The 22826-nt window shown below is 42.2% G+C and overlaps 1 protein-coding gene across 7 annotated transcripts; it reads left to right on the top strand.

Annotated features, from left to right (window-relative positions):
- The first annotated feature begins 708 nt into the window (after positions 1 to 708).
- Positions 709 to 21716, top strand: LOC125746472 (inactive tyrosine-protein kinase PRAG1). Of its 7 annotated transcripts, XM_049020480.1 has the most exons (7): positions 709 to 898; positions 5158 to 5515; positions 6913 to 7257; positions 7372 to 8459; positions 13621 to 13781; positions 17280 to 17998; positions 19094 to 21716. In XM_049020480.1, exons 2-7 carry the CDS (start codon positions 5267 to 5269, stop codon positions 20129 to 20131), a joined length of 3600 nt encoding a protein of 1199 aa, XP_048876437.1. In that variant the 5' UTR covers positions 709 to 898; positions 5158 to 5266; the 3' UTR covers positions 20132 to 21716. The 7 variants fall into 7 exon arrangements, with proteins under 7 accessions (XP_048876437.1, XP_048876431.1, XP_048876430.1 ...); XM_049020474.1 differs by having other exon boundaries at positions 5161 to 5515; positions 6913 to 8459; XM_049020473.1 differs by having other exon boundaries at positions 6913 to 8459.
- The last annotated feature ends 1110 nt before the right edge of the window (positions 21717 to 22826 follow it).

Genomic DNA, 22826 nt, shown 5'->3' with positions numbered 1-22826 from the left:
AGAGTAACCCTATAATATTAATAATAATGAAGCATCACCAGGAACATTTTCAAGAATATTAAGACAGTCGCATAATAATTAAAGATATGAACTCATAAAGTTAAACCTTTTGGTTCATATCCGAGGAAAAACCCCAGTAAGGTCACTGAAGATATTCTACCGTTATAGTATTCGGTGTGGCAAACATAAATTCTGGTGAAAACTGCGTTAGTAAATTACTTGGCTAAGCTGAAGGTGTTTTGCAGCAAGTAATTCACAAGAAAATCACCTTTGATTATGTGGTACTTCGTCAGTGTCATTTTCAGCAGGAATCAAGTAGTTAGCTGCCTATAAGCAGCTGTGTATATTATTTTTTGCCCCTGCCTTTCTTCAAGCAAAGTATAGTTTAATGCGTATAACTATTCTATATTATCCAGTTATTTTACTAACCAAAGTTATGTAACTTTCTTTTTTCTATTCTCTTATTCTTTGGCATCCCATGACACCCATGTCTGTGAAACTGTGGCTATTAAGACCTCTTAAGCGTAAAACGGGATACAGAACTTTAAGATGGCTGAGGAAATAGTGTTTTGATGGTTGCTTGCTCGTCGCCCACGACATATCCAGGACATCCACATGTGAGCCCAGCCAGGCCGGGTGTACTGCCTCCGCGCCCGGCTCCTCCCCCATGCCGCCCTCCCTCTAGTCCCGACCACGTTTACTGCATCTTCCGCAGATCGTTTCGCCGAGCCCCCGGGTGGACGCCTGTGCTTCCTACCACAAGTACTTGTTTTCTCTGTAATTCTAGTATAATAGCACTGTTGGATTTTAAAAACCGAATGCCAGTTTTGGAATTGCCTGTTTCTCGCAGATCTCACTAATAAGGACGCTTTGATATTGAAAAGCTGGCGACGTGCAGGTAGGTTTTAAGCAATCGGGTTCTTTTCAAACTGTCATATATACCTTTGCTATGCTATAAATGAAGACCAGCTTCATTTTCCATCGCTGACTCGTTTTCATATGGCATGCAACATAAATGAGCCTGGGTATTTTAGCTACAGTATTCATAGCTGGTACGTATAGGTTGTGCATTTCCATAAACGTTTCTTGCGGCTCATGTGTATTTGCAGAGTATGTTGGGCTGTTTTTATGGGATTGAAGATAATGTCACAGGTGAGGCTTGCAGACGGTAATCGGCCACCACGTTGTGTCGCTTATGTTAAAACCGCAGTGCCGTTGCTGTGAAAACCTGATTTACACGCATTTACTGTAGTAACACGTGTTACGGGCTGTGCTCCAGCATAAAGCGCCTTTGAACGTTTTCGAAACGTCCCGAAAGTGAGTTTAATATGAAGAAACAGACAAACCACTGGGCTACATTAGAAATCAACATCATGTCATATGATATCTGAAAATTACCGAAGGATATTTTTAAAACGTTGATCTTGCTTTCAGACGTTAAAAGTACTTCTCCAAAATAAATCTGACAGTTTCCAGTAGTTTTAACTCGTCCAGCATCGTTTTCGGGACTCATCGTTTTTCTAAACTGTGTCTCTGTCTTCATTGTCCATATTGACGCATTAATGATGGATGGATTTCCAGCAGACTTGACCAAAGTAAATGTAACTAAAACACCTACGATGTTACTCAAAAGGCTTCATGCTGATGGAATAATTCGCCCTTCATCTCAGATAAACCGGCATTTTAACTAACTACTAACTATACCTTCACATACACGTTAGCCGCTCCTTCTAAACTTCATTTTCAGGTCTTAGACGATAATTAAGTGTATGATACCGTTTTAAAGAGCTTGTTCATTTTCCAATCCCCACTGATAGATTACGCGAAAGAGAACTATGATTGACCGTGAAAAGTATTGAGACTATAAGATCATAAGTTTTCATATATGTTAAATGTTTATGTTTTCACACCTGACTGGGTAACATGAAGTTACAGGTCACAGTATCCAAATATAACATGCGGCTTGTTTACTGTGTTATTTTCAACACAGTGAATTTTTGGTTCTTTTATCTTCATAGAAAACATTCGATTAGTTATTTTATTGACATCTATTATTGTCATTGTTTGCTCTGCATGATAAGAAAAAATTTATCTGATGGTAACTATTTTGCATTTATAGCTTATTTTGCCGCTGTGGGTGTTTGTGGAGCCGTGTTTCTGACAGTCTGACGCGCACTTTTTGCGGCGTTTTAAGAATAAATGGATCTGGGAAATGAATTCCTGTCCAGTCGGTAATGAAAACGTGCTGGAATGATCTCCCGTGTCTGTCAGTCTCGACTTGTGAGTCTGCTGTTATGGCGCAGCCTGTATTGCAGTCAGCCCACCTGATCTGGCTTGACCGTATCCTGTAGCTGCAGTTTTCCCCCTTCAAGGCAAAGGGAAGAGGAACAGGAAGGTAGTAAAGCTGAGCTCGTACTTGCCATTTAAGACAGGAATGACAAAACACCCGTTTTGGGCTTATCGCAGGAATCCCCCGTGTCGCTGAGATGAACGTTGTTCTCTGGATCATGGTGATGGATGGTTTTTCTCTTTACTGTTTTCACTTGTCATCTGATAAGTAAAAGGAACCATCTGATTGTTGTTTTATTTATTTTTTACTGCTCGGAGTGTTGCAGGTGTTGTAATTTTGTTATTCAGCTGTTTAGAAGATGTTAGAGGAATATGTGAATTTTCAGAAATCTGTTGTCCCCTTACTTTAGGTGAAACCCATTAATGAAAGCAGAATGTTATTAAACTTAATTCGCGTTTAATACGACTGGAGGCTGCAGGCACATTTACACATGAATGAGCCGCTGGTGACTGAATGGATGTTTTGAATAGAGGCTACAGTGTTTGCATCATAGCCTTTCAAAGCCCCAGTCCTTTGTCTTACACAATTATGGTTCTCAGTCCAAAAATACTTTTTAAAACGGTATGACTGAAATTTCATGTTATGAGAACCCAGATAATCAGCCAAATTGCAGGGGCTGTTGTGATTCACTTTCAGTTCTGTGTTTTGAATCCTTCATGTTCCAACTAGCTACCAAACCGTCTTGTAACTGTGAGGCAGTTACTGTTAACAATCTCTCTTAAAAAGGTCATTATGTTTTGGACAGCGGAACTGTACAGAAACTCTGGATCTTTAAGTCTACAGCCGACTACTTTCCGAAGAACTTATGATTAGGCTGAAACCAAAACGTAACACTGGTCACCTTTTACTACCTCGCCATTTAATTGCAGTGTCATCTGGTCTCTTATGTCTGATTTCACAGTTGTGGTTATTTGCTATTCGGGAGGATGTAGTCTATGATGGCTGTGCTGATTTTGGTTGCGGCTGCTTGGTATCGCTACTCGTTATGTGAAAATTCCTCGAGCGACATTGAGATATTTATTCAAAAGAAGATGAAATTACCTGTGATAAACTCTAAACAGAAGTTTATTTACCACCAGGGTGTGTCAAATAAGTTGACGGTGTTGCCACCAGTTGTGTCAACAGATACAATGCAGTGTCGCCAAATGCAATGTGATCACGGATGCGCAACACTGAATGTTTGCCGATATTTGATAAGCTGATATTTGGCCACTTTTGCCGATGTTGGTACCGATCACCTTTGGGTGATCACCACAATATTTCGTAGCTTTATCACATGGCTGAAGCAGAGGCTACTGGTAGGTTTTCGCTGGTGCTGAAGTTTGCCGTTTCCTACTTTTAGAAAGTCTTTGTGCCGTTCAGGATGGCGACTCTTAAGATCCGTCACAATATTGACCTTCCTCGCATTACTGTTTCTTTACAAGCTTTGCAAATAGCAATTTTGGGTAACACTTTACTTGACAAGCTTCGGGACACAAATAATATAGTATTATGCTATTACTTATATATTAATTAACCACAAACTAAGTCTTAGTTACATCCTGATCTCTTGTTAATTCATCATTAATGAATCGTGATGCATGTTTTATCTCAAGCAGTTACTATATTTGTTACTATATCTGGTAATTCTGTAAACCTTTACTGGAGGAACAAGTCACAAATAACACAAGTGGAATACTGATCTCATGTTTGTCCATCATTAATGAAACACGATGTATCTTTTATCACAAGTACCGATTATATTTGTTCATGATTTGTACTTCAGCAGCAACTGAGTTATTACTAAATGTTTGTGCCCTGTCAAGTAAAGTGTTACCCAATTCTGGTGTCTGTTTTAGAAGATACTTCAGAATACTTCCATACAGCCGGCATGTTGAAGCTTGCTGCTTGGGTTCATAATTGAGCATCGTTGCATTATCGGTGTATAGTTATCATGTCACCTTGACGGCCTGACTCAATGGAAAAACAATTCATATCTGCTGTACATTCCTAGATGTCATTATTGCACGTGCATGCGATATATCCCGCAGCCCTAATTTTGGTGCTAGATTAATTGCCACTTATTTAGAGAGCTTGGCTGCAAAGGAAATTTCGATATAGTTTGCACCTGTACTTGGATAGAATTTTAGGTCATTCTACCTTATGATAAACATTTTGAAACTCCCCTTAGAAACTGCTTCATTGTCACATACTGAGGTGGGGGGGGGCAGGGAATTGCATACAGTGTTATCAAAACAGTAATTGCGTTTGTATGTGTATTTCATGCTGTAGCCCATTTAGTTACAGGATTTTGGGTGTTTACAGTGACTGGAGTGTTATAGTGTGATATTGTCATTACATTTTTATTGAATGTGGATAATTTTTTTTGCTTTTACAGATTTCTGTGTTCCTCTTGCTTAAATTGGCCATTTCACAGAACCCACAAACTGGCCGATTCCCACATACTTGACTGAGGGTCAAGTATATATTGTCCACAGATTTGTGTGCACAGATGGTAACGAGTGGGTGTTTTTGATAATCATGGAACTGGACAGATCTGCTGCCTGTATTGAGTGAGGCGATGTAATGGGTTTGAAATGACAGTTGTATTTAAGTCAAAATGTATCTTAGCTGTTTTATTCTGTGTTTTGTAACAGACACTGGTTAATCATTGACACAAATGGCATTTATTTATTAGGACGCGCCGGATATCCTTCGTGCTCGCTGACTCTGTACAGCAGCATTTCTGCTGTAGCATCGATTTACTTGCATTGCATTGTACATTCTCAGGGCTGTTTTATTCTGATCTGACTCCTTTCTCTCCTCAGCAGGTCATTGCCATTGAAAATCACCTGATTTAATTTACATGCCATGTCAAGCTTAACTCTGCCCCGTGGACCTCGGCTGGTTTGGCTGTGAGACGGACGCGTTTGAAAGATGTCGGCGTGTGGCGAGTTTGCTGAACACGTGTGGAAACCAGGCTCCTGTAAAAATTGCTTTCACCCCCGCAATGCCCACGGCTCCGGCGACAACGCGGCTAACGTCAGAACCAGTACGGCAAGCGCTGAGGATGACGGTCTAACCTTCTCGTCCTACTACTGCAAGCCCACCATTGCCGTCCGGCCAACCATGATGAACCCAGAGAATTCTGACATATGGATGGATGTCAATATGAACGCGGAGCCAGTGAGTTTTTCACCTTCGAATAAAGTAAACTACTCAAGGAAAATACAAGCTGGTTCTTACTTGGATCAGAAACAAATGTATTAAGTTTCGCTTCACGTTAACTGCACCTTCATAATGCATTCATTATGCATTCAAAGCACATTCAGTGCACCTTCATAATGCATTCATAGAACATTCATAAGCAGCATGTATGTATACCTTAACATCCTAACATACCTTAGCAGCTGTAATATACGTTAATAACAAACATTATATGATAACAAACATTGTAATTAAATAATATTGTAATATTGTTTGTCATTGATGTACAGTACTGTGCAAAAATCTTAGGCAGTCCAAAGAAATGTTTAAAGCTGTTTATCTGGGTAGCAAGTGCACTTTGGCTTAGAACACAAACACAATTTAACATTAGAACATGTGCAAATTTAAAGTAACACAATAAAAACTAGTAATAATTTCTTCTGTTTTCTAAAAAGTTACTGACATCTAGTTGGATGGCTAGATGAACAGCGCTTTAGTTCCCAAACTTCTCCTCCGGGGCACCTCAGCCGTTCCATGATTTTGTTAAATTTCACCAACAGCTCAGTTAAATAATTAAATATATTGGTTTATAAAGTCAGTGACAGATTGACTAGCTGTATGAGGTGTGCTAGTGGCCAAGTCAGAAAATACATGGCTGCACTGGACGGTCGCTGCAAATACTAGGAGGATTTTAGCAGAAGTTCTGAAATGGCGAAGCTGACACACTTTGACAGGCATGATATCACAGTTTTACACCAACACGAGGATAATCTAAACCTCATTTTCTTTGCCTGCCTAAGACTTTTGCACAGTGCTGTATATTAAAGCTGTTAATGTGTTTTAGGATGTTAAAATTCAAATTTATTTGTATAGCGTATTTTCACAATACTACATTGCTCCTGTCCAGCGGTATATCAGAACAGTAGCATGTGGTGCTCTCCTCTAACTGAATTTGAGAAACACAAAGATACAGTGGATTTTATACAGATTTCTAACTTGGGCGTCACAATATGCATCTCATTATTATTGTAGGCGTACCACTATGCTTGCAAAAGGATGGAAAATTTTCTGGAAACTTTCCAGAAACTTTTGATTCCATGGGAAGTTAAGCTGCGGAATTTTGGAAATATTCCAAGTTGGGAACTTTCCATGGGAATTAATGGGAATATGAAATCTTAATATTAAATCACGATGTTTTATTGTGCAGCTCTAATGCAAAGCATCACTCCTAATTATACAGCTACTCCTGCATTCTCTTATATAAGAAACATCCTTAAGCAAGAGTGGTATATTTTATGACCAACATGAGTTAAAATGATTGTTTTATGGGTGTTTTGACTAGTCCCAAACATAGTCCTGTTTTCTTTTTACTTCAGGATATTCCGAAGAATTTGCCTGACAGAATCAGCCTGACGAAATTGATGGGCATCTCATCCTTCTCTACGGACAGCAATGGATGCAGCACTGTGCTGAAAGAGGCCGTGATTGTCAGTGCTGCACTGGCTAAGACAGACTCTCCTGCCAGATTTCCACCAGGAGCTCTGTCTCCAACTGACATGCAGAAGGAGTCAGTCAGCAACATTTTTGGGGGCCGTGGGTTGAATAGTGTCGGACAAAACAGCACCGGAGATGCCTACCCCCACCGGATCACCGGGAAAAGCAAGATCACTAGTCTGAGAAACGGCTCACGCCAACCAAGAGATTCTGCCCAGAGGCTGCAGGTGAGATCAAACAGCGACGCCTATAATGATAATATTTCTGAAGGCCCATCAACACAGGAGCAGAACGGACCTCTGGACCCGGCTAACAGTGTTATTTCTCATGCCCCAAATAAGGCTGAACATGAACCATCAAGCACTTCCGCGTTTTCCAGCTTCACTCCAGACTCTGCCTTGCCGATCAGTCGTCCTTGTGGCCGATCTTCTTCCTTCCTGTCTGAGCCCACCAGCCTATCAGATTCCGGCTCTTACCGAAGCAGCACAGACTCACTCACGTGTTCACAGGGACTGGATGTTTTTCGACGATCTGCATCAGAGAGCCGCCAAAGTTTGGCGTCTCCAGACAGTTCGTGGTCGGAGAAAGGAAACGGGTCGGCGAGTGCCGAGCCGATTTATGCAGAGAGTACGAAAAGGAAGAGGGCGCCACTGGGCGACAGGCAGACCCAGCAGAGCCCAGTGGAAGTGACTGGCGAAGCCCAAAGGGCTAAGATCACAGTCATGGCCCACACGGAGGAGAGCAACTGCACATTCTACCTAAGCAGCCCCGATTCGGCTGTGAGCACTGAGTGGCCGCACTTCAGCCCAAACTCCATCAAGCTCCCCAGCAGTCTGTCCTTTAAGTGGCCTTCGAGCTGGGGCAGCACACAGCCGGCTGTGGTTTCTACCCAAGCCAAGCGTCAAGCTAGTCCTCCCGTTCCTCCCAAGAGGATTTCAAACTCCCCAAAACTGGGGACTTCCAGCCTGGGTTCACTTCTTCCCTCAGAAGTTCAGTCCTGTGTTAACGTGAACGCAACGTCTTCTACAGCCACTCTGGAAAAGCTCCAGGAAAATGCTGTGAGTTCTTCGCCCACTATGGTCTGCTCGGAGCGGAGACACAAGCTGTACAACACCCACTGGAACTGGAAGACTTGTATCGAGGAGGAGGAGGAAGGAGGCGAGGGGACCGTGCATCAGAGCATCATCAATGAGGCTGCTGTGTCGCAGAAAGGGGCCTGGAGCCCCATGGTACCCGTCGGGGAGATCCTGCTGCCAGGCACAGCCGACAATGGTGCCAGTCAGCAGCACCAGGGCAGCGCTGTGGAGACCGACAGCCAGAGGAGGAAAATGCTGTCACAGGCCACGTCAGCCACTACAGATCTGCCAGCGGGGCTCAGTGAAAACCATGATCCCTCTCCACCTCCACCTCCACCTAAGAAACACCACAGGTAGGTGCTTCTTCTAGTTTATACTTATTAATGGAGAGCTACCATCAGAATTACTGCCATGTAAAGTCACGCTCGGTGTTAATTATTCGGACTTGTGCTAGTAGTGTAAAATGTTTTTTTGAATGTGATGTTTTTCGCCATAACAATATGGCTTCGAATCTTATACAGTGTACGAGGATGCATTCTAAATTGCGTTTTTCCTTACTGTCAGAGTGAGTATATCACCGTAACATATAAAACATGCCTGTAAATGAGTCTTCAGTTAGTTCATGTATTTTGACTTTCATTCTCTTAAACCCCTGTCTGAAGGCAGTAGCTCAGTCTGGGGTTAAATGCCATGGTGTGAGTGCTGGACCTTCTGTGTATGATCCCTTTTCATGTCTGTCCTACACCATCCTCTGTTAGGATTCTTCTCTAAAACTGTTCTGCCTTTTCTGTTAGACAAGGTCATCAGTAGGAATATGACTGAATGGATGTAAAGTGTTTCGTGGCTATTATTTAACACAAAGGGCAACTCAGGTCTGGTTTGTCAGCATTATTTTCAATTTTGACTTAAGAGCAATTTGCAGATTTCTGAGTGGTGAAATTAAATATAGTAATGCAAACTTCTGATCCTATTTAGTATCATTGTTGCATCAGTTTCATTTAATTGATTTGAGGTCAGTTATATGAATTGTGGTGAACCCCAGTTCTGCTTTCGTTGGTGCAAAAAGCCGTGGTTAATGTCCCCACGAAGTGTCAGTCCGGCGTCTCATAGCAGTCCGGGCTTAGCTGGGCTCTTACTTTTGTTAGATCTGTAATTTTAGCAAGGCAACACAACTTCCTCTTATATCTGCCCCAGCATAGCGCAGCGGTAAAAATACACTGTTTGGGCGTATGTCTGAACATGTCTGAGGCCAGAGCTGACCGTTTTGCCGCTTGTCACTGATCTTTGCTGCTGATGCTTGCTGTATTATCATTGTTTCACAGGATGAAACTCAGAAATACTCCATATTTTTATGGGCTATGCAAAATGTACTTGTTTTGTTGCCGTCATTTAAAATCCATCTCATGTGCCGGATCGTGACCAATTGGAACCACGTAATGTATTCATTATTCCTCAGTTCAATTCAATTTTATTTGTATAGCTGATTTTCACAACACTACATTGTCTCAAAGCGTTTTACATTATCCCCACCTAGAGCTCCCAGTGAGCAACCCAGGGCGGACCGTGGCACGGAAAAACTCCCCAGAGGGAAGAAACCTTGGGAGGAAGTCAAATGAACAAACTGGCAAAGTTCCAATTCGCAATTTTAACATTTGAATCTCAAAACGGGGGGGCAGGAAGGTGATGGCAGGCAGGTGCTGGTGCTGGTGCTGGCTCTAGTGCTGGTTCTGATGGCAGGACCAACAGCGTTAAAGGGGTGCGGAAAATAATAGGAGGCTGTCAATAATCATTTAGAGCACAGACGTTTTGAAATCTATCTCTTTCTAAAGCATGATCATCACCACCTATAATACATCCCATCTCAGTTTTATTTATTTATCCTTTATGTTCCACTGAGATACTGTATCCCATCTTCCAGGACGTCCTGGCCAAGACGGCAGCATGTAAGTTTCATATACATACATACAGAGATGATTAATATCAACTCAAACTAAATCACATACAAACACTCAGACTCTCCAAAAATACACAGGATAAAATCAATGAATGTGAAACAATGATACTGTTCTTTAAGCTTAGAGTTTACAGTACATTTCAAAAGCTTCACGTGGTATTTAGGGACGTGTCTGTAAGCTGGAGCCTAAACCGCTCGTTTCTGAGGGGAGCGTTGGAGGATGTGCATGGCGGCTCAGTGGAGCAGATTGTTGCCCCCAGCAACTGGCCCTCTCCTCTCAGTCAGGATAGAACATCGTCCAGATCCTCCGTTCTCCACGGCTCGGATTATTCCTGCTGGATGACCGAGAATAGATAGCATCTTGTCGACGAGTAAAAATAAAAACCGACGTGAACTGCGGTTCTCCAGGGCGCCCACGAGCTGGGTTACTTTATCCTGAGTCAGCTATTACTTGTTAACACATGAGCTTTCGTCACTGTGACCAAACAGGACAGTTGTCCAGGAGTCTTGCTGGGCTTGCTGCTGGATTGTGAAGGGACGTTCAGTGCCTACAATGTATGAGTCCTATTTATTGCATTCTTAAAGGGACCTTCATGAATGGATGTTTCGAACAGAGGTAAGGTTGTTGGAACATGTAGCTATTTTTGGTTTTAATGTTGACTCCGGTGTGAATCTTATTTTGTGTGTCCTTGGTATATTCACATCCTGTTTGTCTGTACCAGAAATCAATTATTACTTAAAAAAATATTTTGTCTCCCTTAACTTTTAACATGGGATGTTAACTCAGCGTTTTCCTCTAAGTTTGTCTGTTTTATTAATATTATTTATATGTGTGCTACCTTTATGTTGATGTTTGTGAAAAGGGGGAAAAGCACATGTAGTGCAGCTATGGACTTAAAATAGGCATCACCAAAGGATTGGCTTGTAAATGTAAAGCAAGTGCTGAGCATTGGTGGCTTTGCAGCACAATGCACTCCCTCATTAGCTCTAGAACCCAGGTAAGCAATGCAACTTCTGCCCTTATTAAACAGCCCATCCTGCATTATTTATTGACATCTGTGTTTGAAATCAGATCCTCTTGCATAAAATTGATTATGTGAGGATTCTCTGTTGCAGATGAAGCAGTTTTAGTAAAAGAGCTTAAAAGACACTGTGGGTATTGAGAAAATTAGCGTACAGTTTTAGTTTCATGCATAGCAGAGGTGGATAGTTCAGGTTCAGAAAGTAAAAATCCAGACCAAGATTTTGTTTCAAACAACCAGTTGAGTGGTTGGTTGAAACAAAATCTTGGTCTGGATTTTTCCTTTCTGGACCTGAACTGTCCACCTCTGATGCATAGCATACATAGTCGGAGCAGGTGGAATTTCAAACCCCCATGGGTTGTGTCTTTTGTGGGAGTATCTGTGCAGATGGAAATCTTGCATCCTGCAGATGTGTAAACACTGACCTGTATCACCTATGTTGATTCTCTCCTTTTATAATTTTTGTAGCTCTCTTGAAATTAGCTTACTGTGCTTTTATAAAGACAGCCAGACATCAGTTATGCTAATTGTTGTTTTTGTTGAAACCTGCAATATGTCAGATATACAAAATACATAAATATAACAGTTGTATCCAGTCACCCATGGCCTGTAGCCCTACGGATGATGTTATCTCTCTGATTTGCTAAAAACATTAGTTGGCTAAAGACCTTTAGTAACTTTTTAAAAAAATTATTTAGATTTGTCTCTGTCCTGTTTGATTAGAAGTAGTACATGCTGACCAGTGCATTATATGGCTTAAGGATGTGTAGCACATATAACAGTGCGTTGAAGTGTTAGTCCCCGTGCATTATATGGCTTAAGGATGTGTAGCACATATAACAGTGCGTTGAAGTGTTAGTCCCCGTGCATTATATGGCTTAAGGATGTGTAGCACATATAACAGTGCGTTGAAGTGTTAGTCCCCGTGCATTATATGGCTTAAGGATGTGTAGCACATATAACAGTGCGTTGAAGTGTTAGTCCCAGTGGCTGCAAACTGTCAGGCTTGGGATTTTTGGGATTTACTGCGGCCATAAGTTATAAAAGGCCCATGCCTTTGGTCTGCTGATCATGTGACTATGGATTATATGGGTCTTTAGATTTGCATTCTGCCGCATTGGGTTGTATTTGAGGAGAGGGATAGTGTTACTGCTTTGAGGGGGTGTGGAGAAGGATTTTGAAACATGAATTCGTGAAGCTGGAATCTCCGCCGTGGACCTTTGTTAAAGCCATTTGCTTTCATCGCATGGCTTTTGTTGTTCTGACATGCCAAGTTTTCTTTAACAGGAATAAATTAGTAATGTTACTTGACTGAGTGAAAGGAAAGTGGGCAGAGGAGAAGTACAATCCCAAATGTCGTTTCCACTTGGACCTTGTGTTTTGGAAAAGGGAGAGAAGAGTCAGTCATTGATGAATATTTTTCTTCCGGTGACGGATAACTTTATTTGGGCAAATGAACTTTATCTTTCAATCCTATGAAGGCCTAGTTTGAGCTGGAAGGTTTATTAAAACGGTAACTATAATTGCATATAATATGCAGTAAACTCTAAAATGAATACATTTAAATATGAGCATGAATTAATACATTTAATGTGTAAATAACATTAGGTATAAAAAATGCAATCACGGATACCATGCAGTTCCTTCTAACATGACTTCTGTTGTCTATGACAAAGTTGACAACCCATGATCTCAGTTTTATTTAAGGGAAGCTGCTGTTCAGCATTGAACAAAGATAAGTACTATGTGCTGTCTGGTACTTGCCAGTCTGCCTTTCTTTGAGATTCTGTTCATATATCTTTCTGAGAAGAAAAAAAAATGCCATTCCATTCCTATGAGTCCATGGTAAGACATGAACCAGAATCTCGGAAATATTAATACTCAGAATAAATGGCAGATTCTTTTATGGTATGTAATGCCAGGGATACCTGGGGTTGTGGTGACCCCAGCATCAGACCTGGCCTGATACACACATGGTGTCTTTCCTCACTCCAGTTGTCGGTATTAAGTGCTTCTAGTATGTAGCTTTACCTTCACGACTCCGGATAAGGGGCCCCCAGCGGCAGCAGCCCGCCAGGAAGGTCAGACCCAAGCTCTCCTTCCATGGCCTCTGGCTCGAACGCATCCTGGGTGATTCCTCCGATATTTCTATCAAGCCAGTTCTTAAAATATACTTTAAAACAGGAGTCATATATGTGCTTCCTCTTACAAATCCAGCGTTTAAACATTGAAATATTCACAGAGAAATGCTAGTTATACTTTTAAATTAGCTAACATTTAAGTAGAAGTGGCTTTTCGTATTTTGTCACATGGTCATGATAATATTTAATCACTAGGCAGGGGTATTAGTACAAAGTTAATAAATCATTCTATATAGGGGTAGTCCTGTAATTGTCACTTTTATTTCTTAACTTATGACTAGTAAGTGCAGTCAACACCCCAGTCCAAGTGTCTGATTACAAAAGGAGGGGAAAAAATCCTGGACAACTACTTCTTATGATTGGCTCAAAAGTGTTGTGTCCCCTCCCTCCTTTACAGGTCATCCAGTAAGATGAGTCAGAGCAGCTTTGACTCAGAGAGAGCCAGTCGTCAGGGGTCCATGGAGAGCCTCACCCAGTCTCTGAGGGCACTGAGCGGCAGCTTGGCCTCGGCGTCCTCCGACAGCCTGCACTGTGACTCCAAGGTTTTTCCCGACGGGGGTGAGTGTGGCCAGCGTCCTCCTCGCATGCATGTGACAGTGTGAACTGCATTCACTCAATGCCACCTGGGTGCAGTTTAATGGAACGCAGTGACAGGATTCTGCATAGACAGCTGGAAATTTTTTTAAAAAAAAACTTAATCTTAATTTCTGTAGCCTGCAGATCATATCTTGTGAAACCTGAGTATGCAGCTGTGCCTGATAGACACATTAGTTTTGGTTAATAGCTTTGACTGTTGTTTACATATAGCCCTGGGGTAGAATACAAGTTTTGCATATAATGACTTATGTAATATATTATTTATTTTACAGGTTTATTTTGCAGGTTTAATATTTGTAGCTAATTTGAAAGCAGATATTATTTGGTTTTGGTATACGTACTTAAAGGGTTACAATATTCTTATTACCATATAAAAACTGTAATTCACAGAATTATAAACGAGGAAAATACAAGCTAATTATGCCTGCTTTGCTGCAAGCGGACTCATCTCTTTAATTTAACAGACCCACTAGCTACTGTAGATATTAGGTACCAGTGTGTATCTTTGCCACCCAATCAGAGGAGAAATGTGAGTCTGTAAATCAGTGAGAAATAAAAGCCTAACCAGTGAGAAGTTAATACTTAGCTATCTAAAAGTAATAAACTTTGGCGGTACATAGTAACAACAACAGAATGTAACAATAGCAAATGCTCAAATAGCTATAGAATGTAATAAGAGCAAATGCTCAAATAGCTATAGAATGTAATAAGAGCAAATGCTCAAATAGCTATGTAATTCTCTAATGCAGGGTTCCCCAATTGTGGTCATGGAGGACCAGAATCCGAAAACCAGTTTCTGCTCAAACACACTTTAATCAGCCAATTACCAGGTATAGTAAGTATATTTGAGTGGGGAAATTTACAAACTGTTTTGGATTCTGGCCTTCCAGGACCGCAATAGGGAATCCTCCTCGGACAATACAAAGTTGTGGTAGTTACCATTCAGGTTTTTGAAAGAAACAAAAAAATCAATACAAATAATTTAAAAATGTAAATCACCTTATTCCTATGTGAGTAACATGCACATTACTCAAACTGGCATCCAGTCCAGGCTGTCCCCCAGCCTTGTATCCCACAATGCCTGCAACAGGCTCTAGGCTTCCGCGTGACCCTGACCAGGATAAACATTTAGAGGATGGATGGATGGATGGATGGATGGATGGAAAAGAAATGCAAAAATGTGAAAATATGCCAGTATCAAGGGAAATTCTGATTCTTTGCTTGTCACTGGTTTTTTTGTGTAATAGAGATTCAAACATGGACTGGAAATAAGAAATGAATACCAGTTAGGATGAGAATTCCTGCTTGTTTGAACATGTGCTGGCTTTGCTGACGCTGGCTGCTGAAGAAGACCCCAGCCTTGAAAAGTCTTTTGATGTGGGCTGCAGGTTTCTGCTTTAGCTCGAGGTTTAATTAAACCTGAAGGAGAGGCTACAAAAAGCTCTTCAAACACATTAAAGAAAAGCTGCGAGTCCTGGTGTTCAGTGCATCTCAGCTTTATTGTTATTTAAGGGTTCCCTCTTGGAAACAGACAGCTAGAAATCGTGCCATGTCTTCTGATTTGTTAGTAGCACTGTCGTTTTCATTAAAAAAAAAAACAGAGAGAACGTACGCACCATGTACTGTCATGTTGGTTTCATCAATTCAGTCACGATAAATTTCCTGAAAATGCCATGAAGTTGGGATTCTCAGTTGGTGTAATTGAAGATATTGCCAAGGAATACATCTACATTTTTAGCAGACGTGTTCATCCAAAGTGACATTTGGGGTTAAGGGTCTTGCTTTAGGGAACAGCTGTGAAATCATACTGCCAACCATGGGATTTGAACCAGCAACCTCCTGATTATAACTACAGGATCCTAATCTGCAGAGTCACACATTGTCCCTAATACCACATAGCTGGTGTACTGACTCTGCAGATCATTTACACAGAGCTCAAAAGTAGCATATGTTGAGCGACATAAATTTTTTATTAGGGAGTCTTTGCCCAGAACAAAATGTGTTGGAGGGAATTATTTTCAGGAAGGGAATGAAAAACAATGTGATATACTGACGTGGTGATTGGCTGATAGCTTTCAGGAAACCTTCTAGTCAAGGCTGTCTGCCACAAGCATGCGGCGCGCTCGTTTGACGAGACCTCGGCCGCAGCGGATGTAGGGTGGCGGAGCACAGTGGGAGTATTGTCAGAGGTTAGAGAAAAGCTGTAATTGGCTTTAGCTGTGGGTAACAGTCAATGGAGACCAGCCAGCAAGTGAAAAGGCCTAGAATGCTTAGTTGTCGTTGTTTAGCATGTGTGACAGTAGGGTGAAGCAGGGAGGCCTCTCATCGACCAGACAGTCCTCTTCCTGTTGCCCTTTACCTACTTTTCCTACTGATTTCCAGCATAAGCCTGGAAATCCCATGCAGGTATTTTCCAGGGAATATTGTCTATACAAAATATCAGTGTCGCATATAGAATTGCCAATTTTAAATATTGCCATCTCAGATCACCTAAAACCTTTTGAATTAGATTTGAAGCATTCTATACAGACGTTCCTCTACTTATGAACTTTCAGCTTACGAACTTTCAGACATACGAACAAAGAGGACTCTAAGTCCAAATTGTGTTCATTGGGCTCCCGTGTCCGCCTAGTCGCTAAAGCAGCGTAGCGTGCGTACTCCCAGCATCCCAGTTCTTAGTACTTGTGTATACCCTTAAAATGATGTTGAATAATGACTTACGAACATTTCAAGTTACGAATGGCTGTTTGGAATGTATCTCGTTCGTAAGTAAAAGAGCATCTGTATATTAATTTTAAATGTTAGCATATGCTGGCATCCATGGTTGCCTGATCTAATTTACTTTGCCAATGCCGTTCTAAGTTGATTCCTTTACCTGATTGTTCAAAAACTCCATGAATTCATTTGAGAGTTTATAGTAATCTTTTGTTTTGCAAATATTTGTGAGAGAGGACACAACAAATCAGTACTGCCGATGCAAGCACATGGTCCACTGACGCCTCTCAGAAGAATTCTTACGCAATTAAAAGTTTAGCTTGTGTTACAGGCGCCTCCAGGTAGTGAAGTTTGCCTCCATTGTATTTGGTGTTAAAGACATTTCCATGTGAAAGGGGAAATACTTTCACCGTACATGTAGATATATGAATAATTCAGAATAATTCCTGCCTTCAAGCGTGTGCTCTGCCTTACTGAATAGCTCCGATTCATCAGGACCCAAACTAGATAAGTCACAATAATTGGATGAAATGAATGCAGTTTCCACACAAATATATATGTTTACTTGCTTTTCTGACGTTTTCCCATGTTATTTTAGCCACTTTCCTTTTTTATAGGATGATCTTAGTTAACTCAATTTCTTGAAAATTTCAAAAAAGTATTGATTTCTCTTTTTTCACTGTCAAATCCCAGCTGTATAAAAAAGCAAAGTATATCTGAAGCAATGTGTATGTTTTTCTTTAGGCTATCAGGACTCTTCAAACAGTCCCCTGACCTCCTCCCCAGTGTCCCTACATCCTGAAGCTTTCCCTGGCCTGGTTCTGGATCAGATTCAGCCGCCGCCACTTCCCGAGAAGAAGCTGCTGAGTCGCGCGGTATCGGCACCTGGCGGTCCAAGCGGCAAGCCCATTCCCCGGGGACGTCCACGCTTCCCATTTGGAGGTTCCGAGACCAACGTCGCCCATCCCGAACGAGCCCAGTCTAGTCAACCCTCGAGTCCAGTTGATCCACGGCACCAGTATTCCTCCAGCGAGTCCCTGGAGTGCTACCCGTCGGTGCTCAATCGCTCCCAGACCTTGGATGAGCCACCCACTAGAGGACGGAGCCGGTTCGGGGGTTACCTACGTGGGGGTGTGACCTCGTCATCGTCCCCACAGCTGAGCCACCCCCACCACTCCCACTCTGCTGGCTCCAGTTTGCACCTGCAGACTCTACTCAGCAACATCGACAGCCGCGAAGGCATCTACTCAAAGTTGGGCGGTCTCTACGCAGAGTCGCTTCGCCGTCTGGCTCTCAAGTGTGAAGAGCACTTCACCCGAAGCCAGAGAAACCCGCTACACTTCGACGAAAGCAACTGGTCCCTGTTTAAACTCACCTGTAACAAGCCCTGCTGTGATGCAGGCGATGCTGTTTACTACTCAGCCTCCTGTGCATCTGACCCCAAGAACTCCTATGCCGTTAAGGTACAGCTACCGTTTTGTTTGAGTCTGCAGTTACCCAATGTATTGTTTCAGTTTAATTATACTTAGTGAATAGGCAAGTGAGTGGAAAGGTAGTCATGTTAATCCAAGTTATATTACATGAATACTGCTTTGAGAAGAAGACCTTAAGATAGAGGTAGAACCTTCTGATAGGATAATGTGTAACTACCCATCAGTCATAGTAAAATTTCATGTTTCTATAGACCTCTCTCAAATAATTTGAAGGAAACTGTGACGTCTATTTAACCTGTAACAATAGGTTGAAGTAAGCACATTCTTCTCGTTTTAAGTAAACTGACACAGTTCACTTTTCCCAGGGGCTTGTCCTGTGTAGTTTGTTCTAGAAGGGTGTGTATTCATGCAGAGTGACCTTTGTCCTGAAATCATTAGCATGACATACACCCTAGCCACGCCATGGAATGCCACCGAATTGGGCCGTTGCGTTCCTGACGGAACCTTACGCATTAAAAGAGGCTTTGTATAGAACTTTGTCACTGCGTTTGTAGTGTGAGTTATATATTAATCACCAGCCATAAATCTGCCATGCCATTACACTGTAGACAAACACAAACATGTTTCTCTCTTTATGAATTGTCTTTAATGCTGTGTATCGATTTTGGTTCATAGAAAAATTGAAAAAAACTGTCTTCTGTTTTGTCAGAATTACACTTCATATCCTGGAGCATCCCTGCACTTTGTGTTGTCATCTCAAAGCCCTAACTGTACTCTTTAAGGAATAACAGGGTTTAATAAAGTAATGCGTGTAATGTGAGCGAAAACATGAAGTTCTCTAAAGAGGACAAAAAAAACGGAAGTGAGGGCTGTGTAAAAATACTACAGGTTTATGCTTTTCAAACAAAATCTTTTTTATCCAAGGTTTCCAGGAAAAAAACAGCACATTGGTTGAGGAAAATGTTTTTGTTATAAAAAGGAAAATGTTTCTGTTATAAAAAGTTACACTAACATGAGTCTGTTGTCCTGGTGGAAAAAGCTCCACTCTGGAGACATTTCAGCATGGATTCTCTCAGATCTAAAACTGGGCTCATTGTGTCTATAATTCCTTTGCTCTCCTCCTAGATCTGTAAGAGTCAGACTTCAGACAGCAAACAGGGCGACATCTACGGCTTGTCGGTGCAGAAGAGCATGCCGCCGCATTTCAACCTGCAGCAGGACTGCGGGCACTTCATTGCATGCGTGCCGCAGAGCATGCTGCTGCAGGATGCGGAGCCCAGGTCCCCGGGGCCGGGCGGCCAGGAGCGCGTGGTGGTGATCACGCGGGAGGTACCCCGGCAGACCGCCGCCGACTTCGTCCGCGGGTGGGTTGACTTCCACCGGGCGCAGCCAGAGACCTACGAGCGCCGCGTCTGCTTCCTGCTGCTACAGCTGTGCAACGGCTTGGAGCACCTGAAGGAGCACGGCGTGAGCCACCGCGACCTGTGCCTGGAGAACCTGCTCCTGGTGCCTGGCCGGTCGGTCGAACCTGGCGCTGAGCAGACCCACCTGTCCCGCCTGCTCATCAGCAACTTCGCCAAGTCCAAGCAGCGCAACGCTGAGGACGCCTCCGCCGCCGACCCGCGCCTCAGGAAGGACCACGCCCGCCTGGCTCCTGAGATCGTGTCGGCCTCCCAATACCGCAAGTTCGACGAGTTCCAGACGGGCATCCTGATCTATGAGCTGCTGCACCAGCCCAACCCCTTCGAGATGAACCCCGAGCTGAAGCATCAGGACTATCGCTGCGAGGAGTTACCTCCCATCCCGCCCGTGTCCATCTACTCGCCGGGCCTGCAAAGACTGGCGCACCTGCTCCTCCAGCCCGATCCAATCAAACGGATCCCCATCCAGGAGGCGAAGCGAGTGCTGCAGTGTCTGCTCTGGGGGCCACGCCGGGACCTCATGGAGCAGCAGTGGGACCGTCCCGGGGGCCTGGCCCGCCACGACGGGCTGCTCAACTGGCTGGATGTGAAGCGCGCCCTGCTGATGATGAAGTTCGCCGAGCGCTCGCTGGAGCCCGAGCGGACCGCCGAGTTGGAGGACTGGCTGTGCTGCCAGTATTTCTCCAGCGCCCACCCGCTGTCCCTCTGCCACACCGCAGGGCAGCTGTACTCCCGCAAGTAACAGGCGGCTCGCTTCTGCTGCGTCCCACTCTCAGCGCGGCCATCCTGTTGCCAAGCCACGCGTGATCATGGCTACCGATATTTGGCGCCTCTGGTATTCCTAGATGAACGGAAGCTGGCCATCTCTGGCTGGCTCTTAAACGAAGAAGCAGGGAGTGCGTGAACAAAGATTAAAGAGGTTCATGGCACTGCCAAGAATGGAACAGTACAATTATCTATTGTTCTCCGAGATCAGACTTCTTGCTTAACTTGGATCTCAGTATTAAAGGCAGAAATGTACACTGTTGATATCCTAGCGTGCGACGTTATCTGATATGCCTGACAGGGAAGAGCAAAGCTGGGGTTTGGAAAGCATTAACCATCCTGCCATACAAGTATTTTTTATTACTTTGTATTTAATATTTTGAGGAAATATTACATCAATTGCCAGAACAAGTGCTTTGTAAAAGAATGACGTCCGGCTTTGTTTTGGGGACAAGAAAACATTTGGTACTGTAAATTCTGTGTAGCTGACAAAAAAATTAAACATTTAGGTTTATGATTCATAGATCAAACAGAAATATATTGTACTAATACCCAAATATTCTTGAGTATGACCCATATTTTTACTTATGTCGTAGGTTTCCATCTATACACATCTGTAGCAGATATATAAACTAGTCAGAACCAAAATTGACAATGAACATGTCTTTTCCTCCACTGTCCACTTGTCTAATTTGGTTACATTTAGACCATTATTGACAAACATAATGACATTGCACTAACCAGTATTTATCATATTTGCCATACAGTTATGTGAATGAAAGAAACAATTAATGTGAAAATACGGTAACATCTTAACACATTTCCAGGGAAATTTAAAGAATATATTACAATTATTTTATATTTTGAAAGCACATGTCCTCTGTGAAACGCTTGGTGTGCATAAGCGTTAAGATGTCACAGTCATCCAGTGAACCAACCAAAGCACTTTGGTCTGTTAATTAGCCCATGTGACGTCGATCGCTGGGGAACGAGGACAGAGCTTCGCTAAGCCTTCGTGCCACTCTGCTTGGGCCACTTGCATCTTGCTTCTCCTTTTTGAGTTTATAAAGCTACACTGCCTTCGGTTACTCCTGCATTTTTAAGCAGCCAATAAATTCTATAAATACACAGTTTTAATTTGAATCCTTATTGATATTTGTATGTGAAACTGGGGTTTCAAGCAAGCCCTTGTAGAATAATTAAATACTGAGCCAAGCAGGTCTAAATTGCAATGGATCTGATCCGTAGGAGAATATATTTATAGTTTTAATTAGTTTTATTAATTAGTTATATTTTTCCTGGAATTCGTTTGAAAATTTTGACAAATGCCAATCAGAAATGTTTGTTCTGTCCTTTCTTTATATATTTTGCTCGTGAACAGCTGTGTTGTCCAGGTTTGTTTCTAATAAACAATCACTGGCTCTAGCGCTGGATGGCATTTTTAATATATTCCTTTCTCGTTATCGTTTTTTTCAGTGTATATCTGTGATGATGGCTTGTGTTTCTTTTTTGTTGACTTATTTAATAACATCTAATAAAATTGTATATATGTTTTCACGTCATGGATTTTTTATTATTCTCAATCGGAGTGGTGTCTTGGTGTCATAATGAGGTTTTTGTTATTGTATCTGTCACAAAGACGGTTGTCAAAGTGTCCCTTTTTCTGTGATGAAGAAGCACCACAAAGAAAAATTGTTCAAACATATTTTCCTACAACATCTGTCTTTACAAGCAAATTTAAATATATCATGGAAAATTTTTAAAGCAATTTTAAATATGGATGTTATAAATTTAAACATGCACATACTTCAAAAAGCTACATCTGAATTGTTCTAGACAAAAGGGACATTATTGTTTGACAGTTACCTGGTCGTCCGGTGTATCCTACTTAGGGAGCGTCCAATGTTAAACGAAATGTCACCAATCATTACAAGAATACCTGATATGGGCAGAGTGCTATCTGATTATCAGAGTATCAGGTTTGCTCTACTCTAAGCATTTTAGTCTTGAAAGCCTACACTTTGCAGATGGCTTTTAAAAAGTTTCACTGCGAGGGAGAACACAGGAAGTCGACAAGCCAGTGCTGGCCTTTTTTCACCTCGCTGAGCCTCCTACAGCAACATGAGTGAGAATACAGATGTTTACCACATAAAAATAAATAGACTGACCTGCGGAGCTGTGCTATGACTGAAACCAATCGCGTTTCATTTGAACAAGTCACCCCTCACCAGTAACAAACCTTTTAGAAAAAAAAATAATGCAACAATACTAACCTTTCATGCTTTGGGGCAAAAGCTGACTTTATGTTAAGTAATATTATAAATAATGTTAGAATTATTGTATTTCACCTGCAAAGAATGAGCTTCTATTGGTAGTTTCAAAGGTAGGTGTACAGCCTGAAATCCAATATATCAATTACTTGAATTTTTGTGGACACTGAATGCTCACAATAAGCCTAGAACCTAACCCAGGAAGGAGAAGGACTCAAGGTGCCAGGTCTGTACAATAAGAGCAATCGAGAGACACCAGTCAGCTAAGCCACATTTAGGAAAGCAAACTCATACAAAGGTAAGGAGAACATCTAAGCTCCACAAAACACAGAAGCAGACGCACAACCCTGAAGGTGTGACCGCTAAGTCAGTACAACACCCACAGAAGAGGAGTATCCATTC

The sequence above is a fragment of the Brienomyrus brachyistius genome, chromosome 7 (assembly GCF_023856365.1).
Source record: "Brienomyrus brachyistius isolate T26 chromosome 7, BBRACH_0.4, whole genome shotgun sequence".
Lineage (NCBI taxonomy): Eukaryota > Metazoa > Chordata > Actinopteri > Osteoglossiformes > Mormyridae > Brienomyrus > Brienomyrus brachyistius.
Note: the sequence above shows the minus strand (reverse complement) of the source record. Positions and strands in the feature narration are given on the sequence as shown.

Coding starts and splice junctions, on each gene's coding strand:
- LOC125746472 (XM_049020474.1), top strand. CDS start 5,267: ATGTCGGCGTGTGGCGAGTTTGCTGAACACGTGTGGAAACCAGGCTCC. Junction 8,460..13,620: donor CCACCTAAGAAACACCACAG/GTAGGTGCTTCT, acceptor CCTCCTTTACAG/GTCATCCAGTAAGATGAGTC. Junction 17,999..19,093: donor AGAACTCCTATGCCGTTAAG/GTACAGCTACCG, acceptor CTCTCCTCCTAG/ATCTGTAAGAGTCAGACTTC.